At 49.7% G+C, this 25,925-nt stretch overlaps 1 protein-coding gene across 3 annotated transcripts in view; it reads right to left on the minus strand.

Moving 5' to 3' along the window:
- PDE5A (phosphodiesterase 5A) overlaps positions 1 to 25,925 on the minus strand; it is a 108,337-nt gene that overhangs the window by 18,543 nt on the left and 63,869 nt on the right. For all 3 annotated transcript variants that reach the window (XM_004612726.2, XM_055142545.1, XM_055142544.1), the window contains exons 8-14: positions 21,604 to 21,712; positions 20,314 to 20,401; positions 13,577 to 13,752; positions 12,393 to 12,452; positions 3,828 to 3,974; positions 2,296 to 2,421; positions 39 to 133 (exon numbers count right to left, since the gene is read on the minus strand). In XM_004612726.2, the coding sequence (XP_004612783.2) occupies positions 39 to 133; positions 2,296 to 2,421; positions 3,828 to 3,974; positions 12,393 to 12,452; positions 13,577 to 13,752; positions 20,314 to 20,401; positions 21,604 to 21,712 (801 nt within the window). The remainder of the gene's footprint in view (positions 1 to 38; positions 134 to 2,295; positions 2,422 to 3,827; positions 3,975 to 12,392; positions 12,453 to 13,576; positions 13,753 to 20,313; positions 20,402 to 21,603; positions 21,713 to 25,925) is intronic.

Genomic DNA, 25,925 nt, shown 5'->3' on the forward strand with positions numbered 1-25,925 from the left:
CCATCCGAGGGGGAGGGGGGGTGGGAAGGGCGCCTTACCGCTGTATGTACGAGTTGTTCACCCCGCGGTGGTCCAGGTCATGGCTCAGAGCCGCGATCAGCAACGCAAGCGTCTCCAGGTCGGTGAGCTTGTTCTGCACGGACACGGGGGAGGGGGAGACAGCTCAGGTCAGACAGCACACCTCCCTCTCCCAGCAGCGCCCGCGTCTCCCCCTCACGTGGCCATCGTGGACAGAGGCTCTGCTCTTGCGTCTAGCCTGCGGGGACCCAGGGGCGCCTTGTGGCTCAACATGGGATTGGCACTGAGTGACAGACATGCACCCAGAGCCTCCCGTGATCCAAATCCGTCTGACGCTGGATGATCAGCCCATCCGGGAGGGAATGAGGCAGACAAAGACCCCGGGGCAGAGGGGAAGCGTGGAGCTCTATCATCGTGTTACAAACCGCAGTGCTCCAACTAAAGAGGGGGAGCAGAAGTCATGAATAAGGGCCAAAGTCAGCACAGTGACTGCCCACCTGTGCAGCTGCCTGTGCACTGTGGGGGTGGGGCGAGGCCCTGGTGGTCCCCAGTGCTGAGGGCTCATGAAGTAACATGCCCCCAGAGTCCCTGAGCCCTGCGTGGCACTCAGAGGGAAACACAAGTCAAGAAGATTATCTCCTGCAGCATCCCCACTCCCCACCCGCTATGTGGGATGTTTATGATACACAAAATGTTAGCAACATTATTTGCAAAGAGCCAGGAGCGCTGTCAGTGGTGTGACCTGTGCCACCTCCCTCCCGTCCCTCCAGAAGAAGACGGCCCTAGTTCTTACATGGCAGCAAAGACACTATTAGAGGTTCTCAAGGCTTCCTGAACCACGGCCACCGATTTCAGGTCTAGTGAGTTAGAGGCTGTGCTGAACTCACGGGCAAGGAGAGTAACGGTTCTGGAATTTATCAACACACACACACACACACACACACACATACAGAGAAGTTGGAGATGTAGCTCAAGTGACACAACACACACACACACACACACACACACACACACACACACACACACAGAACTTGAGGTCTCAAAGGCTTCCTGGACCACAGCCACTGATTTTAGGTCTAGTGAGTTAAAGGCTGTACCGAACACACACACACACACACACACACACACACACACACACACACACACACACACACAGAAGTTGGGGATGTAGCTCAAGTGACAGAGCCCAGCCCCGCAGAGCAAGAACTGGGTCCCAAGCACTGCCAGGTGTGGCCCTAGAGCACTCAGGACACTGAACAACAACAAAAAATGAACAGAGATGCTTGGAGCTACAGACGCATGGATGGGAGCCAGGAATAGCTTTCCTGGGCTTGGCTTCTGAGGTCAGAATCTAGTGAGGGGGACACGGATGAAACTGGGTCTGGAAAGACCCGATTACTTTTCCATATTACATATTATTACTTTTCTTCAGCATCCACTGCCTCTGGTCAATGTGTATGAAAGAAACATTCTTTCTACCAAATGGTCCTTGTAAAAAAAAAATCATGGTGCCAGAGAAAATATGGTAGAGACGCTAAACTGACCCACGAAGCCAGCTGCCCGCCTTAAGCAGGTCTGGGGCAACTCGGCGGCGGAGCAGGAGGATGAGAACCCGGGGAAGGAGATTCCTCTGCTATTGCCGCGGGTTTCCTCTGGAGGAAGTCTGTAATCAGTTGCCCCAAGACTATGTGTGGTTAACTGGGCATTCTTTTAAATATATTTTTCAATAGGGCCAGGGAGATGGCACGGAGGGATGGATTTGTACTCTGCACCCAAAAGGCTGGGTTGAATCAGGGACGATGCCCTGAGCACGGAGCACTGAGCCAGAGTGTGCATGATGTGATGAGCCCAAGCAACATCAGGTGTGGGTCTAAAAAAAAGGGGGGGGGCGCTGGAGCGACAGCACACAGGTAGGGTGTTTGCCTTGCACATGGCTGACCCGGGTTTGATTCCCAGCATTGTATATGGTTGGGGGCAAGCACCTCTAAGAGTAATTCCTGAGTGCAAAGCCAGGAGTAACTCCTGTGCATCGCTGGGTGTGACACAAAAAAAAATAGATTAAAAAACTGTAATATGAGAGATCAACAGATTTCAAACAAAATGAGTATTTTTCCATTTTAGTCTCTTACAGTGGCACCCAGTATTCTGCAGAGTCATCATGAAAACATTAAGAGGGGGAAGAGGGGGAAGAAAAAAGGCCCTGAAAGAATACGCTGTAACTTACGGAACAACAAAATATCGGAACCCAACCAAACAGTGGCCTTCAGAGTGACCCACCTGGATCTTGCCGGCCTTCAGGGCGGCGAACATGCACTGTGCCGTGTTGAAGGCGTGCCTCCAGTTGTGGTAGGCCACGTTCTTCCGGTAGTTCTTCTTAACGCTTAAGATCCACCTGCAAAGCACCTGTGGGAAATAAAGTCCGTCGGTGATGACGGCTCCTCAACTGGGCTCCGGGCCCTGGGGAAAGCATCCTGGCTGAGTCCCCCACTGTGGGGACAGCAGGACTATTTCCACCCTTATGAGGCGCAAATGGGCCCCGCCTGGTTGGACCCTAGGACCCTAGCAAGAGCCACTGTGCCACGTCCATGTGAGATTGAGATATAACAGTGCCCAGACGGGGCTTTGGAGCATGGCATAAAGGTCTCATCTCTCACTGAGAGCGAGTCCAGACTTCGCCTGTAGGGGGCGGGCCAACCTGGCACGGGCATGATGCCAGGGGACTTGGGGATTCACCGCCAGCCCTGCAGGGGGTGGGGCACAGTGGAGCCTCATTCCAGGACCTGAGCATCCGATCCTGGACTCTCATTTGCAATCTGCTCCGTTTCAACGAGGCTGTCATCTCTGGGGCAGGCTACAGCGTCGTTATTGTTGTTATTATTATCATCACTGTTTTACATAATACACCCTAAGTGAAACCGGCGTCAATATTCAAAAAAGAAAATCTCTTCGCAATATGAAGCGAGACAAACAGACTCAGGCGAATCCCAAGCTGGGTCTGATTCACCGTCCCTGGGGTTCCTACAGTCCTGTCACTCGACGGGGATGCTGAGTCTTCAGCTCGGCTATTCTGTGTTTGCGTCAGCATCGGAGAGCACAGTGCCTCTTTGCAATTCTGAATGATTTACTACACTCTGGGAAATGTGAAAATAAGTATGTGCTTCTCCCAGCATACTACTCAGATGTAATAAACAGAGCACTGCCCTGGAAAAGCACGGTGCTTTGAGAATATATTTTCAGATGATTACTATTATTTTGAACTGGAGCAATAGCACAGCGGGTAGGGAGTCTGCCTTGCACACGGCCAACCCAGGTTCGATTCCTCCATCCCTCTCAGAGAGCCCGGCAAGCTACTGAGAGTATCCCGCCCGCACGGCAGAGCCTGGCAAGCTACCTGTGGCGTATTCGATATGCCAAAAACAGTAACAACAAGGGCTGGAGCAATAGTACGGCAGGTAGGGCATTTGCCTTGCACTCGGCCGACCCAGGTTTGATTCCCAGCATCCCATATGGTCCTCTGAGCAGTGCCGGGGTGATTCCTGAGTGCAAAGCCAGGAGTAACCCCAGTGCACTGCCAGGTGTAACCCAAAAAGCAAAAAAAAAAAAACCCAAAAAAACAGTAACAACAAGTCTCACAATGGAGACGTTACTGGTGCCCGTTCGAGCAAATCGAGGAACAATGGGATGACAGTGCTACAGTGCTATTATTATTTTGGTGACGAGTAACATTATTTTCCCACTGCCAAGGATCGAGCCGGGGTGGCTTCCTGGTGCCAGTGTCCTTCCTGGCAGCCCGCCCCACCCCCCCTTACCTCGTGCTTCATCTGAAAGTTCTGCACCAGGTTGAGGTCCGTGAACATCCGGATGGTGCACAGGGCCGTGTCCAGGTCGGACAGCTCGAAGTCGCTGAAGCTGAAGTCAGTGATCTTCAGGGTCTGGGCGGAGGGGACCACAGCCGCCTGGGAACGAAAGGAAGCTGTTGGCTCAGCTGCAGCCACGCACCGAGTGCTCTCACCCTGGGCGCTCGGTCACGGCACACACTCACTCTCGCGTGCCAACTAGGGAATGTCTTTAGTACGGGGACTAGTTCCACCAGGAAAAGAGGGGGTCCCGCCGGTGGGAAAAGGGTGCGGGGAGCGGGGTGGCCACCTGAGGCTCTCGAGTCCGGGAGATGCAGCCCGACTCCCCTCGCCTGTGGCCGCACCTCTGCACGCTTGCCACGTACCTGCCTGGTGGCGTCCACGCGAGGGCGGGGGGCAGTGGGGGGCTGAACAAAGACGGGGATGATGGACAGTCACCTGACACGGAGTCCGCGGGCCGAGAAGGCGGACACTCAGGGCCCATTCTCCAGGAAACTTAAACATCAGAGACCCTTTCCTGTAGCTTGTCGGGGATGTGACACCCCCCTCCCGCCAGGTGACACAGTCCCCACGGCCACACACTCAGTGGTTTGGACCCCAGGGTGGGTCTTGTAGGGCCTGATTTGGTATTTGGGGGTTGGGAGTGTTTTGCCTTTTTTTTTATTAGGGTTCTGAGTCCCTCCTCCTGGCCTGATACCAATTCCCCAGTGCTGAAAGAGGGGCTGAGGAGATGAAGGCTGTTCGCACCCCCTGCCCCATCAGAGGGGGTGCAGTCTGTCCCAGTGAGTGCAGCCTGCCCCGACCCCCCTGTGCAGTTGGCAAGGACCCACCTTTTGAGTCACAGCAGCCAACAGCTGCTTCCGCCCCAAGCGCCCAGCGCTCGCCAGAGAACAGATGTTTTCTCCGGGGGCATCTTTTCACTCCACAGCAGGAAGTTTCCCCTCCTTCCCCGGGGTGGGACAGACGCAGCCAACCCAGCTCAGGCCTCTGTCCCCCGAGCAGCCACACCATTCCACGACCGCCTTGCCCAGCTCACCCCACAGCCACCCGGACAGTTCCCCTTAGGCCCTGGGGTCCTGGACACTGAGGGTCCGAGACAAGCATGTCACGACAGTCTGGATGCCCTTTGGAGAATAACTGGTAGCAGGAGGTTCGGGTAAAAGGTGTCTATGGGATAAAGGAGATTTTCATACAACAAATCACCTGTGAGTCTAATAACCATTCTAGAAAATGAAAACTAGGGGTTGGAGGGGGTCTGGGGCCACACTCAGTGGCGATCAGCGAACACGGGACCATACGTGGTGCTGGAGGTACTTGAGGTGACCCACATGCAAGGTGATGCTTTAACCCCTGTACTGTTTCTCTGGCCCAGAAATGAAACTTCTATCAGAACAAGGCCTTTGCCAAGGCCACAGTCTCCTGGAACTTCCGGTTGGTGAGATTCAGAACACTTGGTTGAGGTAAATATAACGGCCACTGGACTGGGTTTCTCACTCCTGGCAGTTGCTTCATGCAAAGGGTTTATATTTAGCCTGTGGCCGAGTGTCCAGTGACCTCAGAAGAAACTAAAGACGTGGCAGCAGCATCTGTTCCTCCCTGCGGTCCCTGAACAGGCAAGGTCACAGGCCGGGTCTCAGGAGCCAGGGGACAATTCCAGAAACAACTCTGAACGGCCCACAGCCGAGAAACGCTCCTTATTCCGCAGAGTTCCTCATTAAAGCGAGTCCCCAAAAAGAAAGGCGACCATTGAGCTAGATCGTCTGGAAAATGTCAAACTCTCCCAACTAGCATCAGCCTTTAGTGAAGGCATTTTGTCTCATTGTTCTGGGAGGGCTGGTCCACGCAAATGTGACACGTACAAAGAATTTTCCTCTATGCTGTCCCCCCCGCCCGCGGGAGATAATTTTCAATTTGACTGGAAATTGGTTTCGATGAAAGATGACTGAGAAATGTTTTTCGTAGTTCTAAATATGGGTTTCCTTTAGCCCAAGCCCGAGGTACCCCCTCCCAGAGCTCCTTCCGATTCCACTCTTGGAAAAGAACAGAACTTGATGTTTCCAATGTCAAACAACAGGCATGTGCTGAGCTTACTGGCAGCTCCTAGGAGAGCTTCTCGGTCAGGAATTCTGGGCTTCCTCCTGCATCACCATCCCTAAACCATCTTGAGGGCTGGTACCCTGGTGACAGCAGTGTGCCCGCCAGCCAGCCCCTGCCCTCACCTTAGTCTCTTTCCTACTTTCAATACGCACCCGAACTGTGTCCTTAAAACAAAACCTGGGGCCAGAGCAAGTACAGTGGGGAGGGCACTTGTCTTGCATGCGGCTGACCGTGGCTCGACACCCGGCATCCTATTTGGTCCCCTATCCGCCACCAGGGGTAACGCCTGAGTGCAGAGCTAGGAGAAAGCCCTGCACATCTCCAGGTCTGGCCCAACATCCCCCCTCCCCCCAGCAAGAAAAGAAACTAAACCCCATACAATTAGTTTATGCATCTGTTAGAAATTATTTTTCTCATGGCTTGGAAGCCAGCTTCATATGCTGGGGGAAAAGGCAGCTCAGATAGAGAAGGGACCACCAAGTAAAGGGTGCCTGGAGGGCCCGCCCGGGATGGGAGATGTAAGCTGAAAGTAGACTATAGGCCACCAAACATGATGGCTACTCAATGCCTCTGTTGCAAACCACAACACCCAAAAGGAGAGAGAGAGCAAAAGGGAATGCCCTGCCACAGAGGCGGGGTGGGGTGGGGTGGAGGGGAAGGGGGAAGGGGTGGGGTTGGTGGGAGGGATGCTGAGATCATTGGTGGTGGAGAATGGGCACTGGTGGAGGGATGGGTACTCGGCCATTGTATGACTGAAATGCAAGCATGAAAGTTTGTAAGTCTGTAACTGTATCTCACGGTGATTCATGTAAAAAAAAAAATTAAAGGCAGTCTCGGGCCGGGGCCAGTGCCGGCTCGAGCTCCGCCGAGATTCGACCCAGGTGGCCATGCCTTTGCACAGCCGCTTTGCTGCTGAACGACCAGGATCCAGAGCCAGCTATATTACTTGGGGTCCCAGTGAGTGCTTGCAGCCATGTCTCCAGACTGTGAACTAAGCTTTTGCTCCATGCTGCTCCAGGAAGGGAAATGATACAATTTCCAACTTAAATCTCCCTGGACTTAATTACTAAAATACAGAAATCCTAAACCTTTATATCTCTTCATTCTCATCAGTGGAAAACTAATTATCAAATGTTTCCTTGTCAATAGGCCCATATTCTTGGGGGATAAACTCCAACAAGAATAGTGAATTCTGTGTTGAAACTCCAACAATAGTGAGTTTTGTGCTGAAATAAGGAATGTAATCAAGGTAAAGAGAAAAGGAAGTGAAATTTGTCAGTTATACAGGGGGGTGGGGGGTGGGGGGTGGGGGGGTGGCAGGTACACTGTTTTTTTTTTTTCGTTTTTTGGTGGTGGAATATGGGCACTAGTGAAAGGACGGGTGTTTGAGCATTGTATAAGTGAGACATAAGCCTGAGAACTTTGTAACTTTCCACATGGTGATTCAATAAAATAAATTAAAAAAAAATAAAGAAAAAAAATTATTTTTCTCGATTAGAGAATCAAAATGTGGACGAAAAAAGAAATACATTCCTGCAAAGGGGGACAGGGTGGGAGGGAGGTGAGTGTGCAACACATTATGGGGGCCTGGAGCTTACAGCAAAACAAGGAAAATCAAGCAAGGAAGGCATGTTGGGATCTCCTCTAACACTATGTAAATAATCTTAAAAAAAGAAATATCCAATAAGGAAGAGACACAAATTGTTTTTAAACCTAGGGCAATGAGCACAGAGATTTTCTACAGAAAGGCTTATAATCACGTCAAGATTCTGCCAGAAATGATCTATGTCAGTAAATCTTTAGGTCTGGCAAGGACAAACACACACAGAACTGGTTGGCATCCGGGAGCATTGAAAAAGCTCAGTCTACTTCTACCACTACTCCGTCTACTTCTGTTCTATAGCAGGGCTTTCGCTGGGGGCTCCCGAAGGGGTCCAGTATGGGCCCAAGGATATTCCAAGGGGGTCACAGGTGAAAAATCACATAAATGGGGCGCACAGCACAAAACTAGGGGGCGCCACTGGTGAACACAGGGGGAACCACAGGAAGGAAGCAAGGTTAGAAGGGGACCCAGTCAGAAAAGGGCTCAAAAACACAACTTTTACGAATTGCTTGGACCATGCGAGCACCCGCGTGGTCCCGAAGGCATTTGTATGAGGGGGATCGCAAACAAGCACTGAAATCCACGGCTGCGTTCCACCCCCATCAATGAATAACTTGACCTACAAGCGACGCAACCCTACATTTCTCAATGCAGCTGCCAGAAATCTCTCTTCCAAATGGAACAACAGATGGTTTGGAACAATACTGCCAATAGAGCAATTTTCAGTTCTTCTAAGCATTTTCCTCTTGCTGAAATTCTACACATAACTGAGAAAGAAATTTTCACATTTTTCCAGATTGAAAAAGACCAAAATGCCCAAAAGCCAAACACCAGAGCTATTTTTGAACTGGAAAGCAAATTTATATATATATATATATATATATATATATATACATATGTATATATATTACATTACAGTGTATATATAATATATACAGTTAAGTTTTGTATATATATACATATATATGTATATATATATACACTTGCATTAGGATTGGAGCGATAGCACAGTGGGTAGGGCGTTTGACTTGCACGCAGCTGATCCAGGTTTGATTCCTCTGTCCCTCTTGGAAAGCCTGGCATGCTACCAAGAGTATCTCACCTGCATGGCAGAGCCTAGCAAGCTACCCATGGCATATTCGATATTCCAAAAACAGTAACAAGTCTCACTTGGAGACGCTACTGGTGCCGGCTCAAGCAAATCGATGAGCAATGAGGGATGACAGTGACAGTGATCTTTAGAGATTACTCTATATGCACATTTTTAATCTCAGCGCGCACGTGGCAGAGTTGAACGCTGCCCTCCTTTAAGAACCAACTCACTCCCACAGTACCTCCAAACCCTTCATACGATCATTCTGTTAAAACATGATCATTAGTTCAAAACTCTGGGCCCTAGAAGGAATCAGACGGAACAGACACACAGACCAACTAAAGCTGACATCAGGAATACCTGAAACTTTTTAAATCACTGAAGAACTGCTCGCTGCTTTAAATGCTTTAAAGAACACACGGAATAAAGACAGCCCATTTCACAAGGTAAACCTCCCAGAGCAGTTTAACCTTTCAGACAGAAACCATCTCAAGTTCCCTGGGCTGTTCTTTCGGCAAATGAATAACTCGGCTTCCTACTTAGTGATTCTGTTCTGGCCTAAATCCTCCTGGGCTTGCAGACCCCCGAGTTCTTGGGTGGGGGCAGTGCTGAGGAGCCAGCCGGGAACTTCGCCCCGGAGAAGAAGCAAGCAAGCCCTACTGCTGAATTCCACGCCAGGCCCTCTCAGGGACTGAACTGAGAACAACTACACATCCTCATCCTGTGTCTCCCTTTCTGGAACATTCTCTTTCCAGCAAGCTCCCGTGAGTCTGGGCGCCATATACGGACTGCCTGGACTCATTGCTGGCTCCATCTCTTGGAACCAAACCAACTCCATCGTGTCTCTGCCACGCTGAGAATTCTGGGGGAGCTGGGGGAGCGTCACCTGCTCAGGAATCCCTGGTTTTCTCCTCTTTGGTGACAAGAACGGAAGCAGGAGACCATCCACCTGCTGCCTGTTACAACGGACCCCACACAGCAGCCTTGTGTGGGAAGACCCTTGTCAACCAATCGCGTACAGACAAGTGGGCCGCTCAGAGCCTTCCCGGAATCTCCAAAGCCGGGGACTGGGGCTCAGGTCCTCGCCCATGTGGCCGTCTGAAGCCTCTGGGTGGGATATACCTAGGGGCTGGCCCTTGGCGGTGGTCCTGGGCCCTGACTCTCTTCTCAGAGGTTCAGCCTCTTCTATGCTATGCTGGAATCATGGATATTTATGATCTGGAACTTTGATACTGAGAAGGAAAACCTAAACCAGTGGCTCTCTGTCTCTCTCTCTCTCTCCCCTCTCTCACTCTCTCTCCCTCCCCCCTTCCCGTGTCTCTCAGTTCTCTCCTCTCTCTGCCCCCTCCCACCTCTATCCCTCCCCTCCTCCATCTCTCTGTCTGTCTGTCTCTCTCTCTGTGCTGGAACTGATCCAAAAAGGCAGTTGGTGCCTTTGGTGCAGCTGGGAGACACTGTTTCTCCCCGCTGTCCCCTGCCCCCCGAAAGGGGGCCGTGGGTCAAATAAGCTTGTAAAACTCTGATCTAAACTTCTGAACCTGCTAGCCGTCAACTCCCATTTCACAAAATGCCACTGACAATGGCCTTGCAGGGCCGTGAAGGAGTGAATCTGTCTGGTGACTCCTGTGAAGGGCTTCACGCCTGTCAGATGGACGGGAAGGGCCCCGGAAGGCTCCAGAAATGCAGTGGGCCGCACCCCTTCCCTTCACGCCGTGCCCAGAGATGCTTTACCAAAGCCGAGGCCTTGTCTCCTTGCAGCTCTGCTTCCAGTTCCGGCTCCCGGGCTCCCAGTCTTTCCCCCTCCCTCCCAGGCCAGGCGGGCATTCAGGCTGTCGGACCCCAGCACACGAGCACCAACACACCGAAACGACCAAGCCCCGCCCCGCCAGCGGCCCTCACCCTCCGGGCGACGCCTCCAGGCTCTCTTCTCCACAGAACATTCACGAAAACTCTTCACTCCCCTGTGCCGTCCTCCTGCTGCAGGTTGGGGTCACACCGGGCTATGCTCAGGGGTCCCTCCTGGCAGTACTTGGGGGGCTACAGGCAGTGCTGAGGTTCAAACGGGGGTTGGCCATGTGCCGGGTGAGCACCTTAAACCCTGTACTATCTCTCCAGCCCCCAAACACAGCAGTTTAGCTTCTTCTCTTTTCAAATACTGCCTTTATCATTATTATTTGCTGTTGTTTTTGGGGGGCCATCCCCAGGGATGCTCCGGAGTTACTCTTGGCTGTGCTGGCGGGACTGTAAGGGATTCTGGGGATGGAACCCAGGTCTGCCGCAGACAAGACAAATGCCTTACTCGCTGTACTATCACTCTGGCCCCATAGGCGCTTAATCTGTCACCAGGATATACATCATTGCCACTGAAAACCTAGTGTGCATCCACTGCGGTAAAATGAAGTCCCTCAACCCCATCTACCCACCCGCTGCTCCTGTCTCCACTGGCAGCGGCCCGCGGCAGGGCATGGAGAGCTTTGATCTCCCCCAAACAGCTCCTGACAGGCATCCCTGTGGGGCAGTGTGAGGGACCCGGGGTGGGCCCTGACCTCTGGCCCCCATTCCCTGCTCATACTATGTGTCAACTAGAAGGTCACTTGGATTCCCCAGTCCCGTGCGACCTTGCTCTCTGGTGCAGCTGGGCACGGACGGGAAAGGCAGGGAAGGTGAGAGGGCGTAGCGTGCAGCGAGTGCAGAAGTGTGCTTTGTGCGTGTGCCCTGAGTGTGTGTATTTGTCTCATTATCTTTCTCTTAGTGCTGTTATTATTATAAGCAGAGAAGGTAGGAAAATGTAAGATCATGTGGTTGAGTGTTTCATAATATCAGGAATGAAAAAGTATATCACTAAGGTAGCCTATCTCCAAGTCTGATAAGAAGATACTAGTTCCCTGCCTCAGAACAAGTCTTGACCAAGAAAGAAAAACGCTAGCATCTGACCACCTTAGGTTTCAACATTTTTGAAAAGCTTTTGCCGGCTTGTATCAACAAAAGCGCTTTCTTGACCCATTTTTAACAAGCAGGAAACTGGCTACTCAGGCAGAGAAACGGGGAGCAATGTTCCCAATCGGCCGACGGGGCTCATTTTGCCCTGGGGACTGCCACGAGGAGGACAATGAAAAAGCGTCTCCGCCCTCACAGGCTTCTCTGGACGCCGCGCTCAGAGCTTTCGCCTCCTGCAAGTCCACCCCAGGCCCGGCCCACGACAGCGGTCTTGCTCCTTCCTCAACGGCCTCTCTCTCTCGTTCAGCACGCTAGAGAAGAACGAATGAGAATTCAAGCAACTCTCCTGATTTGAACCCAGTTTCACTCCAAACCCTCAGGGTCGGGAATTTAAACCCACTCTCATTTCTCCACAATGCAGTGTGGGCACCAAACTGTCAAATCTCTGCCGCCCAAACAGCCTTTTTCTAGCTCGTGTCCCGGGCACTGACAACTTCAATTGAAACCCAAGATAGATGACGACCATTAGCGGGGGGAAGAACGGCAGAATCATGCGCCGTGTTCCAAGCCAACAGCCGTCACCACCCCGGCTTTGGCTGACCAGTGCCTTTGAAGGCCCGTGGGAAAGCAGTATCGATGGCATGTTTCTAGAAGCATCCGTGAACCACAGCTGATTAAATGTCTAGGAAGCCAGTAAGAGAAGCGGTGCTCCCGAGGAGAGCAGTGTTCAGAATCCGTCAGCCGTTTGTGGCTGGTCATTCCCACAGAGAACGGGGAAGAGAGTTACCGCCAGAGACTGCAGCTCCCTGGTCTCCTCTTCGGCCGCCGACGCATGGTAGGACAGGACCTGCGGGTGGGACAGAGGGAATCGGGTCACACCAACGCGCACAGGAATCCCACACTTGGGAATCTGATGGAACTTTCACACCCCTCAGAATGTTCCACCTTGTTTCCTGCTTTCTTCAGTAGAGAGAAGAGCCCGAAGTTTTCCCTTCAAATGAGTGTTTCAGAAAACAACTCGTACGGTGTTCAAAGAAAGCTCTCGACACTTTAGTTCTGACATGACTGACACAAGAAACTCCATTTGGAGTCACACCCAGCTGGCTCAAAAGGAGAAGAAAAATTTTTGATTTTTGAAAATGATACATTTTTTTTTGAAACCAATAAATGTTTTTCAGAATACGCGCATCACTTCTTGTTAGCTGCGCACAGAACCGCGAGCAGAAAGCACGAGCTTCCACTTGAAGGTGGTAATCTGGAAACAAAGTCTTCTGAAGTTCTCAGGGGACCCTCACCCCTGCAGGATTCATGAGGAAAACTGTGGTGCTATCACCCCAGCACGGAGCCCGGCTCCCACAGACGTCTAGGCTGGGAGGTACATCCGCCTGAACACCACTTCTGGTATGGCACTGAGGACTTGTTCAAGTGATACCAGGGAACCAGAGGGATCCGAGGACCCAGCATCCAACTCTCGCCCTGGTACATGTTTTTAAAAAAAACTAGTGAGGGGCTGGAGCAATAGCACAGCGGGCAGGGCGTTTGCCTTGCACGAGGCCAACCCGGGTTCGATTCCCAGCATCCCATATGGTCCCCTGAGCGCCGCCAGGGGTAATTCCAGAGTGCAGAGCCAGGAGTAACCCCTGTGCATTGCCAGGAGTGACCCAAAAAGTAAAAAAATAAAATAAAATAATTAAAAAAAAAAACTAGTGAATTTTGCTGCTTGCACAGAAAGACGGGGAGCTGGAAAGGTGGGCCAGGGGTCGGGCCGGCTATGGGGCGCAGACTGGGAGAGAAAGGGGGAATGCAGTCAGGCACGGCTTTGGATGGAAAAAGCAGAGGGCTGAAGGGGGCAGATAATCCAGCAAGTTCCTCAGTACTCCGCTGACTCTGAACAAGGCAACCCCAGGAGTGGTTGGGACAGGGGGCAAGGGGGACAGGGACAGGCCGTGTGCATGGCTGCAGGTCACCCACCTCTAAGGTGACCATCTGCTTGGCCATGGCTCTCTCCACCGCCTCGTACATCTGTGTGTTCTGGATGCCCAGCCCACAGAAGATGACAAAAGCTTCCAGGAACTGCTCATCGTTTCGGTTGAAAGGCTTCACCTGGCCGGAATTCTCCTCCATCTTATTCACAAGTTGGCAGACCCCTAGAACGAGCCAAGCAAGGGAGCAAAGGTGAGCACAGTGACCCGAGTTTTTACTGAATTAACACAGCACACCCAAAAACAATCTTTGGGTTTTTTCTTAAAGGTGCTTGACATTTTCAAATAAGAGAATCCAACCCCCCTACCTCCCTACTTCGACGCCCCCCCCAACCCCAGGCCACTGCCACCAATATAAGCTAGAAAAGTCAGCTGAATTTACATAAGAATCTGCTTCACATAGTCCTAAATATGTGAGGGCCTGTGTTAAAAAAAATCCTCGAGTACTATTTTTTTCCAGACTTGGTTGTGAATTTTAGATCAGTTGAGTCCCCAAAGACAATTTGTCCTTTGGAGACTAATTGGATTTTTGTACACTTGCCAAGAGACCAATTTTGATGCACACCAGAATTTTGGGTCACACAGATTGCCGTTCCTTGCTGAGAAACCAGAAGTCAAAAAGTACACTTTCATGTGAAATAAGTTGCAAAAAACGGGCAGTTCATTTTAGATATGTATTTAGATAGATATTTAGTCTTGAATTTTAGATGTGCCTGTTTGTGTCCAGGGGAAAGTTGTATTGTAGATAACGTCTGATACTGCAAACAGATGCAGCTAAATATGAGTCTCAGAAATAAAGACACTCCTGTCTTCTCAATAGCCAGAATCTGGAAACAACACAAGTGCCCGAGAACAGATGACTAGTTAGAGAAACTATGGCACATCTACACAATGGAATACTATGCAGATGTTAGAAAAAATAAAATTATGAAATTTGCTTATAAATGGACTGCTGTGGAGAGTATCATGCTGAGCGAAATGAGTCAGAAGAAGAGGGACAGGCTATAAAATGCTCACCGACATTCGACATTTGTTAGCCTGAAAGAACACGTCTGATATGGTAAAAACACAGGGGTTATGTCCTCCAGCCTTTGTGTGTCCAGACCATAATATGGGATTGTTTATGGAGGCGTCTGGCGCTTTCCCAAGTCACAGTTTCTTGTAAGTCACATGTTTCACCCCCGGGGTCACATCACAGACATAACTGTCTTTCCATGTCCACTCAAGTTCTCTCCGACTGGATGGCCAATTCTCATCAGCAGGGGTTTGCGTCTGCCCCCTGGTGGGCATGACTGCACGTCCACAGAAGGGAAGACAAGTGGGAAGAGTGGTGATGGGGCTGCCAGGGTCGTGGTCAGGCTTTGACTGGGCCGAGTAACCGTCCCTGAGAGCAATTCAAATCTATAGCATCCTATATACTACGATGGATTCATAGTAGCACTGTAGCACTGGGCTGGAGTGATAGCACAGCAGGTAGGGCGTTTGCCTTGTATGTGGCTGACCCAGTTAGATTCCTCCATCCCTCTCGGAGAGCCTGGCAAGCTACCGAGAGTATCCCGCCCGCACAGCAGAGCCTGGCAAGCTACCCGTGGCATATTCGATATGCCAAAAACAGTAACAAGTCTCATAATGGAGATGTTACTGCTCGAGCAAATTGATGAACAACGGGATGGATTAATAGGAGAGATTAATTCATGCTTCTAGGAAACAAAGGTACTGAAATGGCAGGGTAAGGGTGCAAGTATCAGGACTTAGCTATTGCAGCTCACAGTGGAACATGAAGCACATATGCACACACACGCACAGACATGCACACATACAACATATATATAAGTTGTTTGACGGGGAGAGGGGCTGTTAGTTAGGCCACACCTGGCTATATACTCAGGGCTTAGTCCTGGCTCTGAGCTCAGGGATCACTCCTGGTAGTGCTCTAGGGACCATGTGTGGGGACTGGAGCCAGGTCACCTGTATGCAAAGCAAGTGCCCTACCCCTGTACTGTCTCTCTGGTCCCAGTTAATTTTTGTGGGGTTTTGTTTGTTTGGGTTTGGGGGCTACATCCAGCAGTGCTCAGGGTTTATTCTTGGCTCTATGCTCCATCAAGGATCACTCCTGGCAGGGTCAAGGAGAGGGGATCAGATGGGGTGCCGAGGATTGAACCCAGGTCAGCCATTGCAAGGCAAGCACCCTACCCACTGTACTATCTCTCTGATCCCAGTTAAGTCTTGCTTAATAAGATGTTTAAAGATCTAAACAGATTTAAATATTTTAAGCAGCCATATTTTCTAATTATGAGATGCAGAAGTAAATCTATTGTCATTAAATTGTATTTATTGGTTTTGGGGCCACACCCAGCTGTGATCAGGGCTCAGGCCTGGTGGGGACTTGGGGACCAATAGGTGCTGAGGATCAAAACTAGGTGAGTCACACGCAAGGAAAGAGTTTTAACCCTCTACTATCTCACTGGTCCTAAATTTTATATATCAAATCTTAAGCTTCCTTATGTTTCCCTTCACTATAATATTCCATGAGAAGAGTACTAAAGGAAACCACCAATAGTTTTGATTTTTATATAACTATGGTATTAGCTTATTAGAAGTGTGTATGACTCGAATAAATGCTTCAAAATGATGGGAGATTTTAACTGAAATCAGTGGAACTGACTCTACATTATGTTTCTGCCTTAAGTTCTACCTTGCAGTTTTGTTATTTCTATCCAATCTTTTTCTATTTCATTTTTTTGTCATTTTGTGAAAAATACAGTCTTGTAAGTGGTGGCACACATCTTCAGGAAAATCTTCAATTTCTAGTTCAGTCAACTGCCCAATGTGATTAGGAAATTTTTCAGATCTATCTCTTCAATCAATTCTTGAAATTATATTTATTTTGATTTTGTATGCTTTCACATATAGGAAGCTCTACATTCTCAGGGTTCTCAGTTTTGCTCATTTTCTTTGTATTCTTATAGCTGTTTTGAAATCTTTGAATTCAAGTGAATAATTCTTTGAATCATTGCAGTCTTATGTATTGATACTTACCACGCCTAATTTTACAATTCTCAAATTGGAAAAAATATGGATCCTCTGCACAATATGAGCTGTGAGGACTGTGTACAGTGAAAAATCATGCACAGAGGTAGACACGTGAGTTAACTGAAGTGGGGAGACTCCTGAGTTGCTTTTCCAGGTGGGCTTCGAGTGGGGCGTGAGGGTGGGAACGGGACTAACGTCATCAAAACTCTGCCTTGAAACCACTATGGGAAACAGGCAGAAGAATTTTTTGTAAATCTCATGTGGAAAAAAAAAAAGGCTTTGGGAGCCTAATGGGGAAGGAAATAATTGGTGAAAATAAATGAATGGTGACTGAGAAAACGATTTCCTCACAAGCACTGGAAGCAAAGTGGTGGAAACTGCACGGCCAGAGCACCAAGCAAACATCTGACAGGAAGCAACGCCTCGGGGAAAACATCTGCCGCTGCTGCAGGCCCGGCCTGGCCTCGTGTCTATCATTTCACCGAAACGTCAGTAATGGGAAAAAGCGAGGCGGGAGATGATCAGAGTCCGTGCGGGCCCATCTGTCTTCCTGGGGAACCTCCACGGGTCTGTTTGAATCACCAAGAATGGAATCCGGCCCGTGACACTGAAGACAAATGATCCACCACCGAGAACTTCTCCCAGCCACAAGTGTGGGTGCCTACGTGTGGCCAAGAGGTCGAATTCTCGTTCAGCACCCTATGAATGCAGCAGGAACGGTGTTTGTTTGTTTGTTTTTGCATGCTGGGTACTGACCTGAGTCTCCCTCTACCCACCCCAACCAGTCCACTGGGGCAACCACTGTTTTCTTTTCATTGATCCCCAAACAACATTTGGGCTCTGTTCTCTAGCAAGCCAAAGAAGTCTATTTTTTGGTTCTGTTCTGGGGTCACACCCGGCAGGGTTTTGGGGTGGCTCACAGTGGTGCCTGGGGGACAGTGTAGCACCGTGCATCAAACCCCAGTCTCCTGCGTGCCAAGATGCACCGAGCTACGTCTCCGGCCCGGAGTCTGACTGTTTCCATGGGCAGCTTTTAGACTGGGGGGATCCCGTGACTCAAAGAGGGACAGGATTGCAGGATGTGAACGCCGAACGGGCCTGGAACGTCATCACACTCCCGTCCTTCTGCAGGGATAGTGTGGCCATGAGCACAGGTCAAAGGAAGCTGCCTCTCCCAGGCTGCAGTGAGGGCCCCTGCCTTCAGCTCAGCCACCACGTGTGCCCAAGAGGGGACAGGGTCTTCCTCAGCCCCCTCCCAGAGTGCTTCTGCCAAGAGCTGCCACTGAGCAGCCAGGATGCCACGTGTGCGAACTCGCTAGTCACCTGTGCTTCGCTTCCGGAGCCCTGTGTGGCATCCGCAGCAGGGGCTTATGGCAGCTCTTTACACACGTACCACACAGGTACCATAAAAGCTCGATGGGAGAGAGAACGGTGGGGAAGGCACTTGCATTGCATGCAGCTGACCTGGGTTTGGTCCGTGGCACTCCTGAGCCAGGGGTAAGCGCACACACACACAAATACACACACACACACACACACACACACACACACACACACACATGAGAATGGTGGGGAAGGCACTTGCCTTGCATGCAGCTGACCTGGGTTTGGTCCGTGGCACTCCTGAGCCAGAGGCAAGCGGATGCACACACACACACACACACACACACACACACACACACACACACACACACGAATGGTGGGGAAGGCACTTGCCTTGCATGCAGCTGACCTGACCTGGGTTTGGTCCATGGCACTCCTGAGTCAGGGGTAAGCGCATACACACACACACACACACACACACACACACACACACACACACACACACCCTTGATGTACAAAGTGTAGCTTTCCCTGAGACCACCTAGAAAGAAGTGCATAACCCAATGGTATCTGCTCTGTGGGGCACCTTCGCCAGTTCTTTCACCGTTTCTGACGCAGAACCTGCCAGGCGGCAAGGTGCGGCCCCGAGTGCTTCTGGGAAAGTGGCTGAATGCGGAGCACTGAGCCCAGCGGACATCTCACCAGGGTGCAGGTCTGACCCTGACCGCTCTGTCTTAGAGAGCAGACGGCCGTGGGCCACAGCAGTAGCACCGCGGGCATGGCATTTGCCTTTCAAGTGGCCAGCCAGGGTTTGATCCCCGGCATCCCCTAGGGTCCCTGAGCTGTCCAGGAGTAAGACCTAAGCACAGCTGGCCCCAAAGCAAACAGACAAAAACATACACCAGACCACAGCTCCGCACCCTCGCTGTGGGGAGGCACAGGCCAGCATCCCGGCCCTACCAGGAGCCAACGTATCCCCTGGCCGGGACTCCACCTCACACCTCAGTTCCTTGCACGGAGCTGAGGGATGGACTAACACGGGGCTAAGGCACGTGCCGTGCAGGCATCCACCTTAACTTCGATCCCAGGCACCGTATGGTCCCCTGAGCATCACCGCAAGCCGCCCTGGGAAGGCCGAGAACGCCTCTCTGCCTGCGATGAGCCAGCCTGAGAGAAAATAAACGTGGATGGGGGAAATCAGGAAGGGAGTGTCCCCGCAGAGGCAGCTGTGCGAGATTCCAGCGCCAGGAAGGCCTCGGCCACACTGGCTGCTCCCCCACACCGGAGTGACAACCTCACTGAGAGGCTGGAATCTGATCTACACTGACCGCTGTCCCCACCCCATGGCTACCCAGGCAACCAGGCGACCAGCTCCGGCACAGGCCCTGACGGGCACTTCCAGTCCCTGTAAGTCCCCCTGTTTTTCTGAAGTGAAATTCTCCTGTCCACTGCACTGCAAGTTTCCTCCCTCTTTTCTCAAGCTCTTGGGAGAATGCCAACAGTCGAGGCTTTTCACCGCCTCAATCGGGCACGATTCACACATAAAAACCCCGTGTTTCCTATTTCACTCTTAACATCCATTTCAATGCCACGAAATAAAAAACAATAGTAGAAAATACAATCCATCCCTACCACCTTCTTCCTCCCTAGGATTCACTTTCAGCAGCCCCGAGGCAGATGATTTTTCTAGAATTTTTTTTACAATCATGTAACCCTGCCCTCCCCCCCACCCAGGCAGGGGTTTCTTTTTTTTTTTTTTTTGCTTTTTGGGTCACACCCAGCGATGCTCAGGGGTTACTCCTGGCTTTGCACTCAGGAATTACTCCTGGCGATGCTTGGGGGACCATATGGGATGCCGGGGATCGAACCCGGGTCAGCCGCGTGCAAGGCAAACGCCCTACCCGCTGTGCTATCGCTCCGGCCCCAGGCAGGGGTTTCTGTTCTGTTTTGTTTCATCATTTATCCCTCATGCCTCCAACAGTGGGGTGCTCATTAAATACTCTAAATAGTCTGGAAACAAACACCCACCCTGCTATCTAAACAGCACCTTTGAAAAAGAAACATAGAAACCAGACAGAGATGAACAAAACGTGTCATCAGGTGATCTCTTTCAATGTACTTTCAACGCTTCATTCCTAAAATTTTTGCTGAAGTAGAGCTATGGCTACAGAAATACAGCACGGGGAATATTTAACAAATCTTATCAACAATCAGACCAAAATTATTTTAAAATTCTTTCCTCATTCCCTTCCATTTTTATCTCCCCTCATTTTTTTTTAGAATATATATTTATACTTGAAAGAGTGAAGTTAGTGGAATTACACTTTTCTTTAATAAATACAAAGTAGAGGTTAACAAAAAAGGCTTTACCTATCACCTTATTCTTCTTTCCATTCTTTATTGGTGTGCAAAGCAAACTTCTAATGCACTGTGGGTTAACAGTTCCTGTGTTTTCATTCTAGACCAAAAAAAAATTACATATTATCTAGAACAAAGTTTACATCAATGCAACATAAAGCAAATTACTTACATTATTAAGGCAAGAACAGCCTATGTCTCATCCTTGTTTCTTTTCTAACAGCTTATGATATTAATCAAAAACACTTATTCAATCCCTACTATCCCCATATTGAAGATGTTGCATAAAATAAAATAACAGAGGCAAAATCGAGAAGATTTATAGGACCCAGGACACTGTTTAGTTTCCATATTGTAAACATTCCCCAAAGATTTTCTTAGGTGTGCAGATGACAAAGCAAACACAGTTGCCTCAAAATGCAATGCTTTTTAGAAATGAGAGAAAATACCAGGGTTCAAAGTTTCCAGTGTCTGAGAAATGGAACTTCGGAGCTTAGCTATCAAGAAAAACATGTCTTTGTCCACAGAACTCCCCAGTGAGGTTGACAGATTACCCAAGCTTGACACTTAGGAATAGAAATTTCTGAGGACAATGAAGGACTCTTTCTAATACAGCCCAGATGGAACCAGAGAGTGTCAACTGTGAAGTAAAGTAGGACAAAGGGAGGACAAATTCCAGCCGATCTCACTGTGGTACAGAGAGAATCCCAGCGGGGGAACAGACAGGATCTGTCACTGTCACTGTCACTGTCATCCTGCTGCTCATCGATTTGCTCGAGTGGGCACCAATAACGTCTCCATTGTGAGAGAGAATCCCAGCAGGGGAAAAGACAGGATCTAATGACAACAAACCGGTGGCCTCTGCTACAGAGTTGAGGAACCAGGGAACCAGGTGGTGGGTGGGTGGGGGCGCGAGGAAGAGGCAAACTAGAAGCAACACAGAACAGGGAGGGTGGTGGAAGGCCGCCATGAGCGGAAACATAAACAGCTTCCTCAACTACAATAAAGAAAATAATAACAATAACAAGGTTTCAGAGTGTAAACAAATGTATTTCACAAAGCATTTGAGAGCAAAAAACAAAACAAAACCCCAAAAGCCAAAAATAGAGAGTGAACATTCAAGCATGGCTGACCGCCTGCCAGCAGATGCTGAGGCTGTTTGATTCTCCTCCCTAGAGCTAAGAGCGAGCAAGGTCAGCTTCCGGTCACTCTTGAGGAGGCCATACTCGGGGCCAGCCTCTGCGGTCAGCGTGGACCTGGGAAACAGGCTGTGAGCTCCACATCTCACACAGGGTTACTTACGGTCCAGGGGAATCTTCTGTCCTTACTCACGTCCGGGATATTCAGTGGTTCCATGGTATTTTTGACATACTGAGCATACATGTAATTAACTCTGGCTGGATCACGTTCCCTACAGAAAGAACAGATACAGATTTCCCTTGGAACAATGAAGCGTCAGCACAGAATGGGTGGGTACTGATGTGTGCCACCGGTGGCTCACAGCCAAAGGTGGTTTGATGAGTACATATGACTGCACTGGTGTTATATAAAGGAATATGACAGAACACATTTAAAAAACTGGTTTAAAATCACAGGGGAAAGTGTGTGTATCTTAACTGACAAACGGAGCTCTCTGTTACTGCTGGTTTTCAACTTTGGGAGTTAGCGTAGACTGAACTTTTTTTCAAAGATGAAGAGCCACAATCTTCTCAAGTCAATGCTGCCACACATAATCTCACCGCCACTATCAGTGGGGCATGCTGACTTTTGGGCTGTTGCATGTCAGAATCCAGATGTGTTACTAAACCATGCCCAACGCTCTCATCACATTATGTTTTGTTTTTTTGCTTTTTGGGTCACACCCAGCGATGCTCAGGGGTTACTCCTGGCTCTGCACTCAGGAATCACTCCCTGGCGGTGCTCAGGGGACCATATGGGATGCTGGGAATCGAACCCGGGTCAGCCGCGTGCAAGGCAAACGCCCTACCCACTGTGCTATCGCTCCAGCCCCCCTCTCATCACATTATGAAGAGGATCACCGCTCAAGATTTTATCTACCAAAATGAAACAATCTTTTTAAAAACTTATTCCAACCAGGCAGAGCTAATAATTTTTTTGTTGGTTTGGTTTTGGAGTGACACCTGGCCGTCCTCAGGGCAGGGAACATTCCAAGTGATGCTCAGGAGACAATATGTGATGCTCGGCTTGAATTCAGGTTGGCTGTGTGCAAGGCAAGTGCCCTTTCTGCTGGGCTATATCTCCTGCTGGACTATCTCTCTGGCTCCTAAAATTTTAACCTTTTTTGCCGTTTATAAAACAGGCAGAAAGCAGCCTATTTTATAAACAGGCTGTTCCTGGAGCGAGCAGACGCCATCGGGCTACACTAGCACGCGACAGGGATGAGTGGAGACATTACTGGCGCCCGCTGGAACAAACTGACAAACAACGAGAGGACTAGTGATACAAGTGATCAAACAGGCCCTCCCGTAGTGCAGGGTCTATGTGGTTGCCTATGTGGGTTCTGGGGACCGGAGCACAGAGCTCGGTCTAGGAGGTGTCGGGGCCAAACTTAGGACCAGACACACTCCAGGCCTGAAGTTGCATTTCTCACATCCTGAGTTGGACGGAAAAGACAGTTGGGATTTCAGGGTGTGTGTGTGTGTGTGTGTGTGTGTGTGTGTACGGGTCTAGGAAACCCGGCCCCCTCCTCAGGAAGACCCCCGGGGTGCCCTGGTGAGGCAGGAACTGGAACAGACTATTTCCGGAAGGCGACACCCACCTTCCCTGCCAAGCCAAGAGGAGGGTGTCAGGGTGAGAGACCCCCCACCCCCCGCCGTGGGAGATGCTGAAGGGTTCTGGGCCCACACAGGGCACACACCTGCACCCCTCCTGCCCACGCGGCTTCTCAGCACCTCGGCTTCAAACGGCTCCCACTGGACCCTGCGGTTCTAGCAAGATCCGAGCCCTGAGGCCTCCTTGTCCACATGCTCTTTGGTCACCCTGGGAGTGACCTGTGCCCAGCACAGGACAGGAAAGGGCAGGCGTGCTTAGGTCAGGCAGGACCCTCAAACCCTACAAAGGCGACTCCCAAGGTTAGACGCACAGGACTTCAGGTGACACAATATTTTCAAACGGTGGGCGATTCTTTCGCCAACAGCAAATGTTTCAGAAGAGGAGAACAAGAAGCCAGAGACCAGGTGTCTCTGACAAGAGAAGGGAAGGGGCACGGTGGGTGACCGCGTGCCCTGTACGTGTGTGAGACCAAGGGTTTGGCCTTCCCCAAATGCAAACTGATTTCAGAAGCTGTGTTCTTCTGCTCTGCATTTTTTAAGGGGGGTTGAGGTGGGGGTTACCACTGATGTGCTCAGGTGGTGCTGTGGGCCCATAGGCAGTACCAGGACTCAGCCAGAGCCAGCCTCATGCAAGCTAAATAAAGCACCTTAATTCCTGCGCTACTCTTTCTCTAATGCTGTGCATTTAGTTAAAAAAAAATCCTTTAAAACACTTTGAGTAGGGGCCGGAGCGATAGCACAGCGGGTAGGGCGTTTGCCTTGCACGAAGCCGACCTGGGTTCGATCCCCGGCATCCCATATGGTCCCCCAAGCACTGCCAGGAGTAATTCCTGAGTGCAAAGCCAGGAGTAACTCCTGAGCATCGCTGGGTGTGACCCAAAAAGCAAAAAAAAAAAAAAAAAAAAAACCAAAATAAAACGCTTTGAGTAGGAGTGACTACTACAACCAACAAGTGCTAACCTAACAGGTATCGACAACCCTATGTCCTAAGCAAGGAAGCTTAAGGCCTCCATTCCATGTGCATTATGTGTTTATACTATTTAAAATCATACGCGCTATATGTCCCTCCCAATGAGCGGCTCTGGGATGCAGAGACAGCGGTTCCTGTCATCATGAAGCTACAGCCGAGCCTTCTGGGATTCTGAGGGGACCCAACTCCCCAACTGCTCCTGTTTCCAATCCACGGATGAGATGATGCGAATAATTAAGCACAGTGCCCCCCTATTTTTGTTGCTGGGTGCTTCATGCTCACCACTTCAAAACTGTTTCCAACATATAATTTGAAAAGACAGGGGCTGCCTGGAAAAGTCCCAAATGAATCATGGTTTCCCAACCGAAGCATAACTGCCCCGGGCCAGTGATTTCTGGGCTGCTAACACGGTTAAGTGGCCTGGCATTCCACCTCCCCAAAGGGTGCTTGGATTGGCAGAGTGTTCATAATAATTGGCAAGTCCTGAATTCTAGCAATAAGAAGCCTTAAAAAAAAAATCGCCTTGCTGGTGGGCGGGATGTAAGTCAGTAGCACAGCATTCGTCTTGCACGAGGAAAGCTTTAGCTAGACCCCTGTCCAACTAAGCTTTAGTTAGACCACTGTCTCCCTGACAAAAATGACTGCTGGGAGACTCAATTTTAGTTTGCTTTTTTTTTTTCCCTCCAAAATGCTAAAGATACAATACACTATTTTAAGTCAGTGTTTTTGCAAAGTTAGGCCTGCTAGCTATTATGATAAAGTTATTTACAGTACTAAGAGGTCTTTTCTAATCTTATATTTAAACGGTCCTAAAATAATTCTTTAAAAAAAAATGAAAGACTACCTTCCTTTTTTGCCGACAAAGGAAAAACCTGATAGTCACCAGAAACGAATCAGACTTTGCCTTTTAAAAAAAGGTGGTGCATTTTCACCGATAGAGGTCACTAGTATACCAAGTCCAGATGAAGAAATTAACAGCCTGGCTGAACATAAAATCAAAATCAAAATGCCAGTGAAGAAAATGTAAGTACATAACAATGCTACTCAATAAGCATTCAAAAGGCAATGTAGACAATTTTTCATTTTCTACTCTTAATGCACAACATGTTATTGTCTTATATATAATTTCTATGTAAATACAGAAATGCACGCATTTCATAGAGAATAAATTATTATCTATGTAAGCTGAATTATAAAATAATCAAGTATTTATATCCTAGCAAGATAACTTTATAAGGAATTCTTTTAAAAATGTATCAAAAATAGCCAAGCATCAAAAATCAAAATATACAACTAAAGGTCCTCCTAGGAATAAGTTGCTTTAGAACTGAGTCAGGCCACAGAGCCTGGCAGAATAATACTCCTGTGCTCACCAGGACACGTGGCCTTATTGTCACACTTTCCCAAAGGATTTGGTGTGAAAGTCATGTCAACTACGCTGTAGGCAACAGCAGAGATTCAGGAAGACTGAGTTTGGGGAAGAGAAACAAAATTGAGCTCACCAACAGCCTGGCCAAGAAGGGAAAAACGGTCAGCTGTTCAGTTCAGACAGTTACTGTCAGCCTCAGAAACTCTGAAAAGTCTGAGACAGACGCCTCGATTTATCTGCCTGGATCACACACCCCGAGCAAGCCGGAAATAAAAGTCCTGATCTGGGTTGGAAAGATACTACAAAGGTTACGGTACTTGCCCTGCACTTACCCTGGTTCCACCCTCTGCAACCATATCTGGTCCCCTGAGCACCAGCAGGAGGGATGTCTGAGCACCATCGGGTGTGCACCCCAACCAAAACAAGCAAAAGAGTCCAACTCAGAAGCAGCGTCTGAGTTCCACACCTGTCCCCCTTACATGCCTCCCTTTCC

This window comes from Sorex araneus, chromosome 6 (assembly GCF_027595985.1).
Source record: "Sorex araneus isolate mSorAra2 chromosome 6, mSorAra2.pri, whole genome shotgun sequence".
NCBI classification, from domain to species: Eukaryota; Metazoa; Chordata; class Mammalia; order Eulipotyphla; family Soricidae; genus Sorex; species Sorex araneus.